The sequence below is a fragment of the Hibiscus syriacus genome, unplaced genomic scaffold, assembly GCF_006381635.1.
Source record: "Hibiscus syriacus cultivar Baekdansim isolate YM2019G1 unplaced genomic scaffold, ASM638163v2 tig00110415_pilon, whole genome shotgun sequence".
Taxonomy (NCBI): domain Eukaryota; kingdom Viridiplantae; phylum Streptophyta; class Magnoliopsida; order Malvales; family Malvaceae; genus Hibiscus; species Hibiscus syriacus.
The window spans coordinates 744,602-763,880 of NW_024062729.1; the positions used below are offsets into that span (position 1 = coordinate 744,602).

At 37.0% G+C, this 19,279-nt stretch overlaps 1 protein-coding gene and 2 pseudogenes across 1 annotated transcript; 1 reads left to right on the forward strand and 2 right to left on the reverse strand.

The window, feature by feature from the left end:
- Window positions 1-3,102: 3,102 nt before the first annotated feature.
- LOC120124234 lies at window positions 3,103-5,391 on the reverse strand (annotated as a pseudogene).
- Window positions 5,392-7,684: 2,293 nt separating this feature from the next.
- On the forward strand, window positions 7,685-8,755 carry LOC120124176. The gene has a single exon (XM_039142902.1). It carries the CDS (start codon window positions 7,930-7,932, stop codon window positions 8,626-8,628), a length of 699 nt encoding a protein of 232 aa, XP_038998833.1. The 5' UTR covers window positions 7,685-7,929; the 3' UTR covers window positions 8,629-8,755.
- A 6,648-nt stretch (window positions 8,756-15,403) lies between these two features.
- Window positions 15,404-16,250, reverse strand: LOC120124189 (annotated as a pseudogene).
- Window positions 16,251-19,279: the final 3,029 nt, after the last annotated feature.

The window sequence follows — 19,279 nt, forward strand, 5'->3', positions numbered from 1 at the left end:
CATCTATTATATCGGGCACAGGAGGGGGTTTATCAATATGTCGATATATGACGCCAAATGAATCGGGCTCTTGAACGGCGGGCGGGACCACTTGAACGATGATAGGTGCCTCTTGAACGGTGGGAGGGGCTTCTTCGATGATGAGAGGGGCCTCTTGAACGATACAAGGCGCCTCTTGAATGATTATAGGTGCATCGGGCTTATTCTTACGGAGTCTTGGCACTAGTGGGGTGAACGGAGACATAATGGCACGTGCATGACGTCTGATGCGTGAACCCCGTCGTGCAAGATAAACCCGACGTAAAGCATCTACCTTATCGGGCCGCTGAAAATAAATTAATACATAAATCAGTAAATAAATAAATAATGCCGAAAAAAAGGTTATTTGCATTGTATTAAACAAATTTACCTCATTGCGTAGAGTATGAACCTTATTCTGCAACGATGAAACAATCTCGCGTAGAGCGGCCACCTCGTCACGTAAAGTATATACCTCACCAGGAAGCGCATTGTCATCGCGTAAAAAATCCACCTCACCACGTAAAGAATGAATCTCGTCATGCCATGCACTATTGTCTTCACGTAAAGTATCGACCTCATGACGCAAAGCACCGACCTCATCACGTAACTCTTCTAACTTATCCCGTGGAGGTGGAGAACATGGAGATGGAGATAGACAGAGCCTCTTTGTCGGCCGCCTATCATGAAGTGATGGTGGAGAAGAGGCTCGATGATGTGATGGAATAGGTGATGGTGGAGGTGGAGAAGAGGCTCGACCAGGTGATGGCTCCGGGTGTCGAGCTATAGAATCGGCCTGATGGGGTGATGGCTCTCGAAGTGGGGGGTGCTCATCATCTGTCCCATCAAAAAACCGCTTACTAGCCAATCAGTGGCAAGCTCAGCATCTGAGGGTGTCAGCCTCTGTAATGGGTAGTTGGCCTCCTAACAATATAAAAGCTCAAACAAAGTTAAACGTGTACTAGTAATAACTTGTTTATATATGGTAGTATTTGTGTGTTAACTTACATCATTAATCGCCGTATATGGGAGTAAGTCTTCCCAATCCAACATGCGGATCCTCTTCTAGGTAATAGCCCTAGGAATATCATTTGATCTTTTTATCGCATATGTCTGCATGCTGGGGAAAGCCTCAAATATCCAAATCTACAAACAATATAATAAACAAACATTAGTAATTGTTAAATAATTAATTATAATTTTGGAAACATTATATAGAAATTCTTACCTTAAAGGCCCATGTAAAGCCTGTCAAAGTGTATTTAGAACCATCGCCCCGTAAACTTTTTCGGTCCTCGAAGGCAGACGACAATTTCTTCCAGGTAGCTTTCCATATATATGAACCCCACGGAAACATGTTCCATGCATTTAGGTCCTCTACCAATAATATTAGGTCCTCAGAGATTGATTGTCTGCCCTCTTTTCCTAAAAAGTCAGCATGAAAAAGTAGTAAATGGCATACTCGGAGAACATCAAGGCCATCCATCCGAGTAAAACCATATTTATCAAATAATCTCTTCAAGTCATCAACATGTATACTCGGCTTCGACTTTGCCAACTTAGGAAAACCCCGATATAACCATGATGGACGAGCGATATGACTAGTGTACCGACCTACATCATCGTTTCCGAAGCGTAGACCGGTGATTAAGCAAAACTCCTCCCGTCCAAAACAAGTATATGCCGGTGCCGAAGGAAAATGAAATCATATCTCCTCATCACCACGTTGTACCCCCTCGGGTAGATCGTTAGTCGTGGTCTGAAGAAACAAATGTGTCAACATAGCATCTACACCCGTATGTTGCACTTTCAGCCACGGCCCGAAGCAAGTATCCTCAAACAATTTTCTTTGTAGAGGTGTAAGCGTCTACGCAATTTTAGTGGCTAGGCTCAATTTATTCCTTAAGGTCAATGCAGCCGAAAAAAATTCTACAAAAACAATAAACATACCAAGTTAGATATACCAAAAACTACAAATTATACACTATAAATAGACATGATATTAAACAGTGAAAACAAAGACATATATGTTTCAAACTAGCACGGTATTCACCCAAGTCATTATTTCATCATAGTTCACAAAATGCATCAGATAACATTCCATAAGTAAGCACTTATATAAACATTTAAAAGGACAACATATAGGTTTAGTGCAGGTTCAAGAATAACATAAAGAGTAGTAGTTTATTCTTGAAACTTAAATTAGCAATACTGTGAAGTTAGTATTTGTCTTTGTTTTTTTGTTGAAGCAATATAATTCATTCAAGTTTCAATTTGCAGAATAAAAGAAGTTTCTGAAACTTAAATTCGCAACGCGATTTTAGTTTCGCGTTGCGATTTTCATTTTACGAATTTGGTATTGTGATTTAGGGTTTCTTCAACAAAAAGACAAAACAAAGATAAATACTAACTTCACATGGTTAAAGACTAAACAGTTTAGCAGTATTGGCAACAACCGAATGAATTTAGCAATCTCAGTGAAATAGTTAATCTAATAATAATACAAAAATTTCAAAATAAAAAATAAGAGATTAAAAAAACTAACCATCGGTGGTTGATTTTTCATTTCTGACCGTGAATGGTTGCGAGGGTTGATCTGAGAGATGGAGATAGACGGATTTCGTCGGAAATGGGGACGGATTTCATCGGAGATAGGGACGGATATCGCCGTAGAGAGTGAGAGATGGAGATGAGACTGAGTTGTGCTTTAGGGTTTTAAGTTAGAGATGATTTGCTATAATATTGTTTACATTTGTGTTGCGAAATTAATATTGTGTTTCGCGTAAAAACATTTGACTTTCGCGTAGCGAATTTGACTATCGCGTTGCGAATTTGACTATCGCGTTGCGAATTTGACTTCTGTGTTACGATTTACATATTCGCGTTGCGAAATTAAAAACTGAGTTGCAAAATTAGAATTCGCGTTGCGAATTTGAAATCGTGTTGCGAATTTGTTGGTCATTTTGACAAATCTAAAAAAATTGATTAAATTCGTATATAATAAGGTATTTTTTTTGTTAGTGTGGTTATTTTCTCATTTATTAATCTTAGAATATATTTTTTAAAACATCTGAACCTTTACAACTACTGGTTCGAAGGTAGCCGTAAGGTATCCAAATAGGATTTTCCATGGAGCTCCCGGGATAAAAAAACCTATCAAGTAATCTGCAACGCCTATTCTCTTGAACAGCGGCGGAGTTTGTGGAGAAATCAGGCTTGGTGCTGGTCCCATTTCTCCTTCCAATTTTGGGCTGTAGAACGTAGCCACCGATATCCTTTCCTTAACCGAGTTCGCCGTCGCACGGTGCTCAACGCTTCCGTAAATCCCGTTGGATACTATCTGCAAATTCAGAACACCGAATACCATTCATCTGCTGACCATATGGAGCAGAAAAATGGTGGAACTAAATCAATAATTGTTACCTCCATAGTTTCCCCGATGTTGATGACAAAAGCATTTGGAAGTGGTTTGATCGGAACCCAAACCCCATATTTCCTTATCTGCAGACCTTCCGTCTCGTTGATCTGGAGTAGAATTGTGAGGCCACCGGAATCAGAATAGGGTTTAGACCAATTTCAAGCTCTGGTTCTGGACATGGGGGATAATAGTTGATCCTCATCCCCTGCTGCCCTTCTTCAAACAAAACCTCCATGTCATTAGGATCCATCCCTAAAGCTTTTGCCATCAGGTCCAACAGTTTCTAGGCAAGATGTTTCAGTTCTACACAATAAGCTTCCAAGGTTTCTCTGGAATCAATCATTTAAGAAAATAGAATAACAATAAGTTTATCCCATCAATATAAAGGATACAGATGGAGATCAAAAGAACCCGAAGGCGGTTGGGAGATAAGGGAACAAGTGAGGTTTTCTCAAATAAATTGGAAGGGTGACCATGAAGAACATATCTCCCCAGTCAAGCTTCTGATCTTCAGAGAAAATAAAGACCTGCCCGAATCCCTCTACGTCGTCTGGTTTTTCCCAAAGCTTCTTCTTCTCTTCCATTGGAAGATTGAAAAACTGTTGGGTCTACGTCTTCATCTTCTCCACCAGTGAAGGGCTCACCCCATGGTTGATTAACTGCAACACAATTCCATTTTCTTTTTGTTATAATTTCACTTATTATTAACTATTTGAGATCTTGATATTTAAAATATCTAAACGTTCAAAGCTACTGGTTCGAAGGCAGCCTTAAGGTATCCAAAATAGGATTTTCGATGGAGCTTGCGCGAAAGAAAACCTTTGAAGTAATCAGTAATGCCTAGTCTCTTGAACAGTGGTGGAGTTTGTGGAGAAATCAGGCTCGGTGCTGGTCCCATTTCTCCTTCCAATTTTGGGCTACAGAATGTAGCCACCGATATCCTTTCTTTAACCGAGTTCACCGTCGCACGGTGCTCAACGCTTCGGTAAAACCCGTTGGATAGTGGATACTATCTGCAGACTCAGACACCAAATACTATTCATCTGCTGACAATTTAGATCAGAAAAATGGTGCAACTATGTCAATAATAATTACCTCCATAATGTCTCCTATATTGATCACAAAAGCATTGGGAAGTGGTTTGATCGGAACCCAAACCCCATCTTTCCTTATCTGCAGACCTTCAGTCTCGTTGATCTGGAGTGGAACGGTGGGGCCGGAAATATCAGAATGAGAGTTGAGACCGATTGCGAGCTCTGGTTCTGGACATGGGGGATAATAGTTCATCCATCAGGTCCAACAGTGTCATGGCAAGATTTCTGAGTTCTGCAGATTAAGATTCCAAGGTTTCTCTGCAATCAGTTGTTTAAGGAAATAGATTACTCCATCAATATAAAGGATACGGGATTGTTTAACAAATGGAGATAAGAAGAACCTCAAGGCCGGTGGGAGAATAGGGAACAAGTGAGGTTTTCTCAAATAAGGTGGAAGGGTGATCATGTAGAACATATCTGCCCATTTAAGCTTCTGATCTTCGGAGAAAACAAAGGCCTGCCCGAATCCCTCTACCTCGTCTGGTTTTTGCCAAAGCAGCAGCTTCTCTTACATTGGAAGATTGAAAAACTTTTGGGTCTCCATCTTCATCTTCTCCACCAATGAAGAGCTCACCCCATGGTTGATTAACTGCACCAGGGCTCCATCTTTTAAATTAAAACCCCAAAATCTCATACAATACCGAGTAATCTCGGTCGATAGTTTTGAAAAGCGGAAGTATAAAGCAACATATAGGTAGGAGAAAACAAGTACCTGGAAGAAACCCCATTCCTTGCATGCATGATGCAACTAATCCAACTCCTCTTCAGAAGATAACTTTTGCATATCTATCACCGGAACTTGTGGCGGCTGATTTGTGTGAGATACGATGGGAGAGTCTTCATCGGTACATACGTATCGAGTTGGAAGTTTAGTCCTTTAAATTACTGTTACTATTATTTAGTCCTTTTAAGTACGCTTAGCTTCCCTTGTTTGCATTCTGTTTTTTTAAATGATTCCATGTTTCCATTTTGTCTTTAATTCATATATACATGTTTGTACATAAATGTGTGCTATATTATATATTATGATTTTACATGCAATAAATGTATTTATTTACTATATTGCATACACGTGTTTTTGCCATTTACACTCGTATATATACCTAGCATATACATATATACACGTATATATTCATTTATGTTATATATTTGATACTTATGTATTCATGTATATATCTTGCTCTTCTTGAAATTGTTTTATGTGTTAGTATCATAAATTTATTTTTATTCGAATATTTTTCAAGAATATATATTTATAGAATAGACATGAGAAGTACTCCTTGATCGAAGCTGTGCGATTTGATATGACATTCTAACAAAAAATGAACTTGAAATAAGGTGAGTATTTATAAAAAATGATAATTAATTTGTTCTTATTCAAATTGTGCAATGCATGTTTCTTCAAATAGTAAGGTATTTTATGTAAATGATGATATTTAATTTATATTCGATTTGCGTTTTTTTATAAGTCGAAGAGGAAATATTCTTTTTAGACAAGAAATATAAGAGATAGTCTTATTGTTTCTAACCAACCACACACATTGAAAAGACGTAGATATTTATACTCGGATCATTAGAGCAAACAATAATTTTTTTATCACGAAAAATAGTTTAAACTCAATTCAACCAAACAAAAGATGGGTAAGTTGCTTATCCGGGTTCCGGGGTGGGTGAGCTTGATGCTGGCTCGCCTGATAAGTCTTTCGAGCTGGAGATAGGTGCCGGATTGTCGTCCCGTGTTAATTTTGATTCCATTCACATGGAAGGTGTTCAAACAGAAAATCGTGAGATCAAAGATGGTTCGAGTGCTGAGGATGGACCGTGGCTTTCAGTAGCAACTGCGCACGTTATGGAATCTGATTCCCAGGCAGCCCGTTATGGGGCAAATGCGCACGTTGCTTTGTGCCAGAGGAGCAGCATTTATAATGCGGTGGAGGGAATTTTATTATCGCACGAGGACCCTTTAGTGGAGTTAAGTTCTGCTGTTGTTGGGATTAATTTAGAGTTGGCTTTGTCGCCTTATGAAATGCGCGTGAACAATGTGGCGTATGAGGAATCTTGTCAAAGGAGTGGAAATTTGAAATTGGTGGAGGATTTTAATAATTCGTTGGTGGGTTTTGCAATGGAATTAGCTAATGCTCACGTGGAAAATGCTTTAGATGGCCCTTCTTCGCCTTTGGATAGGATGTTGATCAATGGTTGTGTCGATAGTCCGATTGTAGAGTTAGGTTCTTTTCGAAAAGGGGATGAAGGATCTTTATCTCAGCCTCCTGTCGGGTGTGATTTTGAGGAGGCGTCGTCTCTGCCTGTCCGGTCCTTTATCAAAAATTTGAAGTTGAAGAAATTTGGATCTATGCTGGATATTCAGGGAAAAGTCCTATCCAAAGCTGAGAGGAGAAGAAGATATCTTGCGCTGAAGAAATTCAATTTGAAGAAATCAGATCTTTTATTATCCGAATTATCAGGTACATCTATTTCAGATTTTGTTTTAAAACAAAGGTGGGATGGAACTTTTATTGAAGCGTAGGAGGCAGCGTATTTAAGTAGACAACTTGGACTTGAGGTTGGTAGTCCTGAAAATGTGGTTCTTTAGAAGCTTTCGTCGTTAGTTATGCGTTGATGTTAGTTACAGTTTTTTTCGGTTCTTTGAGAACCACTCTGAGCGTGCTTTTTGTCAGATGTGTTGCGGGGGTCTGGTCCGTTTTTCTTAAGTGTGTATTTTGATTTGATTATAGATTGTAATGAAGTGAGTCTAGGTTTATATACGGTTCTTCTTGATGCGAGGGCGAAGGGAGTGCTATTTGGATGGTCCTTGGTGTTATGATCTTGGGTTCTTAGGCGTTTTGGTGGTTTCAACGGTAGTGGATTTGTTGAGTTCTACTCTGGTGCCTTTCCGCAGGAGTTTATGTGGTCAGTTGTATTGCAGCTCTTCATTTTGTGTTTTTCTCGGCTGGTTTATGTCTCTGTTTGTAGTTGTTTTCATGACAGCGGGTTAGACATTTCTTTGTTGTCAACTGCAGTTTCTCATGAGCTCGATTACGACTTCTTTTTTTTCCACCTCATGGTTCACTCTTTTTCCTCCAATAGGTTTAGGGAGATTTTTTAATGAGGTTCATGGGTGGTGTACCTTGTATACTAATCAATACAAAGTATCCATTTTTTTTATAAAAAAAATATGGGTAAGTTCCCTAAACTCATATTAATGAAATTCGTTCTGCGTCCCTCTCCATTTCAATTAAAGATGACAGAAAAGATAAACCTTACACACCCACCACATTTACTTGATTCTTTTAAAGCACTACTCGGGACACTTATTGGAGCGCTCACATGCATGCAACCATCTTATAACACCCGCCAGTTCTGTAACCATCCTATGGCATAATCCAACCACCGGAAGCCATGGACTGGTACTCCTGGTTATCCAAAACTGGCCTCGAGATCTCACTTGTCTATAAGTACGCCCTTGCCTTTTCTGGCAACGAGCTCCAAAGAGAGGATTTACCATACTTCAACCATGAGTTCCTTCAGAGCATGGGCATCTCCGTTGCCAAACACAGGCTGGTGATCCTCAAGCTCGCTAGGAAAGAAGTTAGGGAGGCCCCTAATGGCTTGTCAAAGCTCATATTAGCAATCGTCAAAAGTAGAAAGTGCTTCAACAGGTACGTTAACAAGTTGGTTCACCACGAGACAGCAAAGGCGCTGCCGCTGCCGGCACCGGAGCCGGTTTCGTATAAAGATAAGTGGAGAGAAGCATTGTCGAAGAGGAACAAGGAGATGAAGATTGAGCATCATCCACTGCAGAAAACCAGGACGATAGCGAAATCGGGTCCCTTGGATTATAGAGGACAGGAGAAGTTGCTGGTGACTCCTAGGAGCTTGAAATTATCAGGGCCACTGGACAGGAAATTGCAGGAGAGGTTGGTGTTCAGCTATAAGAGCCCGATCATATCTGGTTCCGTTGATGTTGCAATGGCGCATGAGAGGTTGATGGTGGCAAATAGGAGCCCGTGCCCCAAGGTCCATGGTGATCACAACAACAAGGACTTGGTTGAACATACATTTTGGGAAACACTGTTTCAGGACATGAAACCTACTTGATTTACACACATGTATATTTTCCTGTGTGTTTTGGTGTTTGCAAAGGTGAGAGATTTGGTAATACACAAGGTTCTTCTACAGTTTTCCTACCATCAATAAGCATGTCATTGCCCATTGTTTGATAATACACAAGTTTTTTTTTTATATAATTACATAAAGTTTGAAGATTTATGGTTTGCTTGACATGTAATCATCCTTCAAATGGGCAATTTTCTGTCTTTCATACCTTGTTTGGTGTATACATCATTTGTGTTGAATGAATAAGAGAAAGTGGAAGAGAAAATACCTAAATTGTTTACCAAATTTGAGTTTGCAATTGCTTCGGACCTCGTCTCCTTCGGTCAGGATGGACGAACTGGTTGAAGTCCGTCACCTCTCTAAAAATTTCAAATCATTACATATTTTAGATATTTTTTATTGATTTTTTTCTGCACTCAAAGAATTTTATAAAATACCGTTTCTAACATAAAATTTTACGATTATGTCCAGCTGACAAAGGAAGTACTAAATTAAGGTTTAATTAGTACTAAATTTGAGTTTGCATTTTGCGTATGGAGCGTAACCATTCAATGCATATATGTATACAAGCAATCAAAGGAGAAGACATGATCAATAACTAGTTAGTCTAGTGGATGAGGCATTAGATCTCTTAAGTAAAGTTAGGTATTTGATTTTCCGGCCCATTTCCCAACCCGGATTTTGTGGGTACCCGTAATTCGGGTAATCTGATAGCCAGATTTTTATCATTTTCAAATTATTAATTTTTTTAAAAAAAATATAACTTATTTTGTCAAAAAAAATATTATATTAATAATTAAACATACAACTATTGGGTGTGTGGGATTTTTTTTTTTATTAGTTTAATTTAACATATAAAATTATTAATAATTAAATATGTAATATTATAATATATATAAAAATAAATGTAACCGGGTATTCGGGTACCCGGCCCTGTTGAGTATTTTTTAAGAAAAATACTTGGTTTTTCATTGTAGGTCGGCGGGTCGAATCAACCGGGTCGGGTATTTTTTAAGACTCCTACTTACTTCTGCAGTACTCTATTCGGATTAGTTGAACAATAAATCGAATACCGGTAATTATACAAAAAAAAAAAAGAAAAAGAAAAAAGAGAAGTCATAGGTGCATGTGCATTGCAATTGAAAGAACGTTATGACTGCCTTCAATTCCAGCTTGCACATTGTAACAGCACCATAGTCACCATATATATTCAACTTGCAAAATCATTTATAAGCAGTAATAGGTCTGATATACAAATTTATTATTATTTTTGGCTAAATATATAAAGTTATCAATTAATTATCAATGTAGTTCTAGATAGATTATATAACTAACAAATATAAGGGTCGTAAAATTTTTAAATTGTATAAATCATCGAGTGATTTTAATGATGAAAGAGAAATTATTTCTAAAAGTTTTGAGTTTAAACAATTATGTTTGTAAACTGCGTGCGGGTCGTTAATAACTCATAAAGATTCACTAAACTTATGGTATGAGTAGTGTTTTTTATTTACTACATCTTTATTTTTATTTTAAAAAATAAAAACATAAGATATGTTTTCCAAACTTCCATTCCTATAATCTCATTTATTAGAAGTTTGGGCTTACCTATCTTCTTAATTAGAGTATTTTTAGTGCAACAGGACAGATGAGTAAATTATTTTAAAAAATAGGGTAAGTAGAAGTTTATTTTGAGATCTATGGTATTTTTTATAATGTTCATGGAACTATCATCTAAACATGATGAGTTCCAATAAAAAATGTTTAAATAAAAATTATTTTTTATTGAAACGCGTCATCTCGAAGTGACGAGTTTCAAATCACTATAACAAATGTCATATATCTTAAAATAAACTTTCACATGTCCTATTCGACTAATTTCTTTTTTGGTTTTGAAGCATTGGTAAAATAAACCCTTAATTAGTTTGTATCTATAATAAATTTGATCAAATCAAGTACTAGATTGGATCATTGTGGATTCGGGTTTATATTAAACTGATTAATTTTTTAGTTTGACTAATCTCCTAATCTTCAAATCATCTCGAATTGAGTTGGATATAAATCCAATCGAGTAAGTATAAAATTATAAATTTTATAAATTTTCTTTATCGATGGTATATAAATTGTTTGACTAACGAACAACTTATCCCAATGGTTAAAAGAATCGTTATTATTCTTAGAGGTCACATGTTCGAACACCAGAGCCTACAACAAACTGATTAAACGTTCATTATTAAATAGTGAGAATATTTAGAGTTTATACTATTTTATAATTATCTTAGCTTAATGAAAAATAAATTGTTTAAACTCCAAACGCCTACCATACCAATCTCCATACGCAAATAACTTTGCCGCCTCCTCGAACCAAGACTCACTGAAACGACGAGAAATACACAAATTCGGACAAAGAGACCCAACGTGGCAAGTAAAAACAGCCATCCCTTTTCCATAAGATTAGGCAGACTTTATCCATTGGCAATAATAGCACCCTATATCCCTTGCCGTTTCTAAAGAAATAACCCTAATCTCTCCATGAAAACTGTTCTCAACCTGGTATTAGAGACAGTCTACTATCCTACCTCCCTCTTATCACATTACATATGAGAATAGGGTTTTATTATTGTTATTGTCGTCTCCACAAAGAGACAAACACATTGACTCGACGTTGCCAACTCACGAGGCACTATTGTTTTATTATCAAGTGTGCAACAAGAAGAGGCGGGGAGAATTCTATAACTGATAAAAAGAGAGTCAAAACTCCAATATAGTCTTCATTGAAGTTGTCTCCAACAAGACACACACATGATTTTATGTTACACGATCAACCTCAAACTTTTAAAATTTCAATAGGTAATCTCGAACTTATAAAATTTCAACGGGACAAAAATATATTTTTAATAAAAATACATAAAAAAATTAAAAATATATACTAATTTTTAGAGTTTGAACAAAAATTTAAAAATATTTTCAGACCCTGAACCAAAATTCAAAAATAAGTCACTATAATATAAATATATATTTTCTTATTTTGAACAAATAATTTAATATTTCATTAACAAAATACAGAAAAATAATTAAACTTATCAAACAATATTTTCATTATTTGGTTAAGAAAACACATTAAATCTAATTAAGAGAGAATAAATTAAAAAAATTAAATCTGAATATGGTATAAAACTTGGTTCTGAACCATAAACTAAAAATGAAAAATGATGCATTATTTTAACGTTAGATTAGAGAGACTAAGAATTAAAGAATATTTGATAAATTAAAGAAATAGAATTAAAAAAGAAAAATATAATTAAATTTTAATTTAAAATTAAATAAATGAATAAGATAGAATAGGTTAGAAAATTGAAAATTTTACTGAATTGAAAAGAATTAAAGACCCTCATTAAAAAAGATAGAAAGTGGGGGGCATAAGCCATTGCTACATTTTGGTGACACTAATAAATGTATCGTTAATCTAATGAGATTTTAACATAGTTGGTAAGATCAAGCCTTGGGTCACTTGATGTCCCGAATTTGAATTCCATCGCACGGGCGTACATAGATAGTTTAATTGCATTAGTTGTTAACTACAACAAATTAAAATATAGCAAAATATAGCAAAATGCATTAATTGCATTTGTGGGTGGGGGAGAGGATGAGAGATAGGGATGGGCATGGGTTGGGTTGTATTTTCGACCCACCCGATTCGACTCGAAACCCGACTTGACCCAAAAGTAAAAAATTTTACCTGACCTCGACCTTGACCCGATTCATAGATATGATACTCGATCCGACCCGATTTTTTTTTAATTATTTTTATTCGAAAAAAATAAATAAAATTTAAAAAACACAAATCTAACAAACAAATTGTGATGGGCATGGGTCAGGTTGGGTCGGGTTTTTGGTCCACCTAACCTGACCCGAGAACAATGAGTCCTCCACCCGAGACCCGACCCAACCCAACCAAAACAAGTTTTCACCCGACCCGACCCAAAATTATAAAAAAATATTTTTATTCAATAAAAAACAGTGACTTAATTGAAAAAATATATATAGAGAGGAGTATTATTGTAATTATTCCTAAATATATAAGGTAAAATTATATTTTTGAGGTCGGATTGGGTATTTTTCACCCTAATCCCGAACACAAACCCGACCCGAACATCACATTAAAAAATCTGACCCGACCCAAACCCGATTTTTTTATTAAAAAAAATCAAACCCGATCGAATCGAGTCGAATTCGAGTCCCATGTCCATCCTTAATTGTAACCGCCCCCATTCCAATATTTCATACTTAATTAATTTATTCCTAATTGTACTATGTTAATCATTAACAACAACAAAAAATGAGTAAAACCCTAAAGTAGTTACTATTTTTTTTTTTTTGAAACTTAATTTGTCTCAAGAGTTTCATTTATTTAACTTTTCTTCCCACAATCGGTGCTTTGTAAAAGTGAAGAATCTCAATACTTTTGTTATGGTAAATATTTTTTTTTCTCTTTTAGATTTTGATTTTCATTCTTAATTAAGATATGAGTTTTAGTGGGTGATGAATTGATGAATTAAAACTCTAAAGAGTGAAATATTTTTGCACGAAAATGAAAAAAATCCAAACTTACCATTCGCGAGTTCTCTGCACAGAAAGAAGGGAGAGTAACGAGTAAAGAGTAAACTAAAGAAAGAGTAAAGAGTGAAGTGGGGAATGGAAGGGTAGGGTATTTGGGTTATTTTAACCTTAAATTCGACTTCAACCCAAACCTATTTTAAATAAAACTTGATCTGAATTCGATTTTTTGAAAAAATCGACCCGGTTAGATCGAACCAAGTCGAAATCGTCATATTTGAATCTTATGCCCATCTCTAATAAGATGAGAGGTTGACATAGAATAGTTTACTTTAGATTTAATTAGAGATCATGATATGATTCCATAAACTTTTAATATGGGTGCAATGAGCTTTGGTTGTCACTTCTGTTTTGAAAATCGGATCGGATCGGTCGGTTCAACCAGGAACCGTTGCTTAGTCCGATTTAATCTAAACCGGTTGAACCGCTATTAGTGAACATGCCAGAACCGCTGAACCGTTCGAACCGAACCGGCTGAAAACCAAGAAAAACCAAGATTTTTGTTTTTTTTTAAAAAAAAATTAAACCAAACAACGTCGTTTGTTAAACGAGCCAAGTCGAACTCGAGTATTACTAAGCTCGACTCGAACTTGAAAACTTTAAAAGTAAGTTCAACTCAACTCAAACTCACAAGCTAAAAATTATCAAGTTCAACTCAAACTCGAAATATAATATTGAAACTTGAACTCAAAAAGGCTTGAACTAAAAAAAAATTAGAAGCTCGATTGAAGCTTAAAATTCGAGCTTGATTGAAGTGAAAGAATAGTTCACTCAATGCTCACCAAAAGGCTCCATGATTTTGAATGCCAAATTACCTCTATTATTTATAGAAGTTAGTTGTGATGCGCTTCTATGTTTCTTAGCAATGTGAGATTGTTTTGTTCTCATATTTTTACTCTTTAGACTTTTGGGATGTTCTTCTATGTTTCTTAGCCATGTGGGATTGTTTTTTAAAAAAATTAAACCAAACAATATCATTTTGTTATGATTTTTTTAATTCCAAATTTATTTTTTAATTATAGTTATATAATTATATTTATTATTTAATATGTTTTACCTTAAATATTATGTTGTAGTTAATTTGAATCATTTTGTTTCACTTGATTTTATGGTTTTTAACTTATATATGTTATGACTTGCTTTGAATATAACTTTTGATATAAAAATTTATTTTTTATTAAATATTTTTAATATTTTTATTTAATTTTTTAAATAATTATGACGTCGTCCGGTTCTTTCGACCGGTCAGACCGATTCGACCGGTTGAACCAGAAAACCGATAGCATGACATGTTCATTAACCGATCCGATTCGTTAACCGGTCCGATTCTGAAAACTATGGTTGTCACTTAGTTTGCGTCCCTTCGTTTAATTAAACTAAATAATTGTGCCACTTGTGACCTTAAAAAATTTGGAGGGCACGACCGAACATTAGTTGTCACTTTAAATATATAATTGGTTCTTTTTTTTTTTTGTTACAATATATGATTAGTTCTTCAATCCGTGAGATCATGTCCATCCTTGACATTAAAGCAATAAATCAATCAATCTTGACCCAATAAATGTTTATAAATAAATATAAATGTTTTTTTTATATTTTAATTTCATTTTAATAAATTGTTCAAATATAGAAAGTTCGGGGTCTAATAAATGCATTTCATTTTCATGTCTCCCTCGCGTGCGTCCAACTAAAACCTGGCTATATAAATCCCGACCACGTTTGGGACTTGTCCAATTCCGATACCTGCAAAACAATCAGAAAAAAAAGTAAATTAAATATGATCCTATTAATGGAGATTGAAAAAATTAAAAAAAAAATAAGGAAAAGGGGAAAGACACAAGATGATGAAATGGAAAAAGGGAAACGGTGAACGGAAAACGTTAAAACCAAACGGATCACGAGAAGAAAAGTGCGATGGAATGGTGTTTAATGGCCAAAATCAATTAATCTGGCCTGGGAATTTCAGATTAGAGTTTGATTAGATCAGAATTAGATTAGATTTTAAGGGAATTTAGGTTCTTTGTTGTTGTTTTTGTCCTCAAATTTGCCATTACCTGCAATATATGTATTTACACCAACAAACTATATGATAACTCGTTCCTCGGATTTTTACGGTTTCGGTCAGCCGGAGTACACTAAAATTCATGCCCGTTCCGAATCGTTCGTCTAGATCTCCATCCTCTTCGCTGGAATCCGACTTCAACGCTACCACCTAGCGTTTCTCCGAAGCTCGATCTCCGGTCACCGGAAAATTACACTTACCGCTAAAGGAATCCTTATAAATCCCCCGCCCTAGTCATCACGGAGAGCCGGCTAGGCCTCGGCTGGAACGCTGCTCGGCGACGCTGCTGGTGAGACGAGGGTCTTATTAAAGCCGACAACGCTCTTTTAACCAGGTCTCCTTCGACTCCTCCGATTCTCACCAGCGAGTTCGTCATCGCAGATCTACGCGCATTAAGCCGATTACTTGGCGCGTAACCGGTCACCGAGTTCGAATTATTGAAACTCCTGTGAAGACTGCAACGGAAGGAACCGGGATGATTGGTTGGGGAACACATACAGGTCCTCTTCTGCGGCTGCCTCCCTAAATTCCTCACCACCTCGGTGTTTCTGCGAACAGTGGTAACCGAACGGTTCGGCGAGATCGGACGGCTATCAAGAGTGAATCGGACGGACGGCGCAGAGTGGGAGTGATTGTAGATATTGATACGTGGGGGAGAGATGGATCTGTGTTGATTAAAGAAAGTTGAGGAGCGTGAAGAAAAGCTAGAACTCGAGAAAGCAAAACCTGAGGAATAAGAAGAAGAAGACGACTGTGAAGCATAGTGGGAGCAGAACCGGCCGGATGGGGAGAGGACCGGAGAACCGGACCACTGTTTCGTCTAGAAGATGTCGCCATTATTTCAGGTATTGCAGATGAGAAGTAAGAAAGAGTGATGGTCAACAAAAACAAGTCTTTTTCTCCTTTCTAAAAAGCCGTGTTTGGCTGTAAAATGGGGCAAACCTAACCATCCTCGAGCCACGTATTATATGGTGAGGGGGTCCTGAAATTTCTCGATATTTTCAAAGTAGGGTTACTAATTCTCGGGTTTTGCATTTGTACACCTGAATTTTATATTATTTATTTTCAATGACGTTGTCATTACTCTTCGCCGTAATAGGCGATTTTTTTCAAAAATCACCGGTGATCGGTATATTTATTGATCTAACACCAGTCAGATTATATTTCCCGATCTAACACTCATAGCAGTAAAGCGCGCCCCCTGAACCGCGCTATATGCTGATTTGGCGTCACGTGGAGTATAGCGCGCCCCTATACCGCGCTATACGCTGACTGGGTTACACATGGGGTATAGCGTGCCCCCTGCTCCGCGCTATGGGTATACCGCGGATCAGAGGCCGCACTATACGTCGTACCAAAATTATATTTAACGCGGTCCTTGATCCACGCTATATAATTACATATAACGCGGGGTCGGTACCGCGCCTTATATGTTTATAAGGTAATTTTGTTAAAAAAAATTTAATTATACTTATTGTTTATTATCATTATTTGAAAAAATATTATACTATTTATTTTCAATTAATTTTTATGTTTGTAAATTTGAAAAGCGAGAGCATACGTCGAAATAGTTTTACGGTACAGGTAATAATATAAAATTATATTATTTAAATTATTTACGTTGATGTGTAAAAAAATTTTGTGTTATATTTTCGTTTATATATAATTTATTTAATTAGATTTTTAAGTTATTTTTTTGCAGATATAATATTGCCTCACTTTTAAACTCAAAGAATGGCGTGACTTTCAGCTATTGTTTATTATGATGGTGAAATTCGAGAAGATGAAACCGGCGTTGTTTTCATATCAAATGAGCGTGTTAAAATATCATTTAAGAGAAACACAACTCTTGAGGAGCTGATAACGAAGATTTCGAGGAAGATTCATGTTGGAAGTAATAGAAGAATGTCGTCGTTGCAGTACAGATTTCCAACATCATTGTTGTCATTAACTTATACAGCGTTCGAACTTTCGAACAATGATGATGTTCAAATGATGGTTGAAGCTCAAAGTAATTATTCAGACGCCGCTATTGAGATGTATGCACATTTGTTCAGTGCGTGTTGTTCGGGGTTAATCTTTAAGCTCACATTATGGGCTGGCTGAACAAGTTGATCAAGTTGGCAGCCCGACTACAGTAATGTGTAATGATTTTAATGGCATAATGGGAGACATTCATCTGCAACTCCTTACGATATGTACGAGGTGGGTCCACGAACAATTCGTATGGCAACACCGCGTCCAGTTCAAGGGGAAGGCATTTTTATCTGCAAATTTATTTGATCATATGGAGATGTCATCGACTCAACCATCTGTGCAGTTTCCATTTGACACGATGACTTCAAGCTCCAGGGGGAGGCATTCGACTACGAGCTTTTTCGATCTCAATGTCGATATGCCTTCCAGTTCAAGGGGAAGGCGTGCAAGTAGTAGATTCTTCGACCTAAATGTGGAGAGCATGGAGGAACCATCATCTCCACCAGAAGAACCGCTTCGTGAGCCTGGTGCGGATGGTGCTGAGACTGGACTATTCATTCACCCAGAATCACCGCAATTCAACTCCGATGATGATGAAGTTCCAGGAAATATGGCACAAGCTGACCCTCCTGTACACATGTATGAAGCTGATTATGGTGCAATGTACGGGCCAGAATTTGCAGATATGCCTCATCTCGGTGACTATGGATATTACTCATCAATAAATAATAGTGAGTTATCTTTAGGCATGGAGTTTTCAAGCAAAGAAGAAGCGATGATGGCTATCAAAAATTACAATATCCATAATTTTGTTCAGTCCAGAGTCAACCGATCGACGACCAAAAAATATGTATGCTACTGTGCACGACGCAAAAACGGATGCAATTGGATGGTTCGCGTATCGAAAATGAAGAGGAAAAACAACATATGGGAACTAACAATATACAACGGTCCTCACACATATTGTGCTGGAGGGGTCAACCAAGATCATCCCAACTTGGACTCTGAAGTGATATGTCAGTCATCATGCACATAGTAAAAGCAAGTTCTCATATAGTTGTTGCAGTGTTGATTTCAACTATACAATCGCAGTATGTGTACACCGTCTCCTATAAAAAAGCTTGGTTGGCAAAACAAAATGCCATTGTCAAACTTCATGGCGAATGGGATGCATCTTACAACGAACTTCCAGGTTGGTTTAGGCTGGTGCGGACATTGAATCCTGGGACAATTATGGACTTCAAAACCTCCTATGCATACCATATGATCGAGTTCTTCGCGATCGATGCAAATTCTACCGGGTTTTTGGAGTTACCCACAGTGCGTTAATGCTGCCAAATATTGCAAGCCTGTGGTCCAGATCGACGAGACTTTCTTGTATGGAAAATACAAGCAAGTTTTATTATTGGCAGTTGTCCAATATGGCAATCGCAACATTCTTCCAGTTGCTTTTGCTCTTGTCGAAGGAGAAGATACAGATTATTGGGCTTTTTTCCTCTTAAATTTAAGTGTACATGTTATCACGAGGGAAACAAATTGTGTCATTTCAGATCGCGGAGATGGGATCAAAGCAGCAATGGAGTCTTTGGGTCCAACGTGGCAACCACCCTTTGTCCAACATTGGTATTGTCTCCGACACATTGCCGCGAACTATCATGGAAGGTACAAGAAGAATGATGAGCGTCAATTAATTGTGCGCATGGGTAAGTGAAGCAAGTTAGTAAGTTATACATTTTTTGATCATTTTAATTTTGCAAGAAAGCAAGTTAGTAAGTTATACATTTTTTGATCAGGTTACGAACTACTTCCTCGAACGTTTGAATCAATGCTTCAAGATTTGCAGGTGAAGAACGAGGAAGGATACGATTACATCAGCCTCATCGATAAAGAAATGTGGACGAACGCATATGATGGTGGATATCGATATGGACATATGACGACCAACTTGGCTGAGGCGATCAATTCAACCTTAAAGGG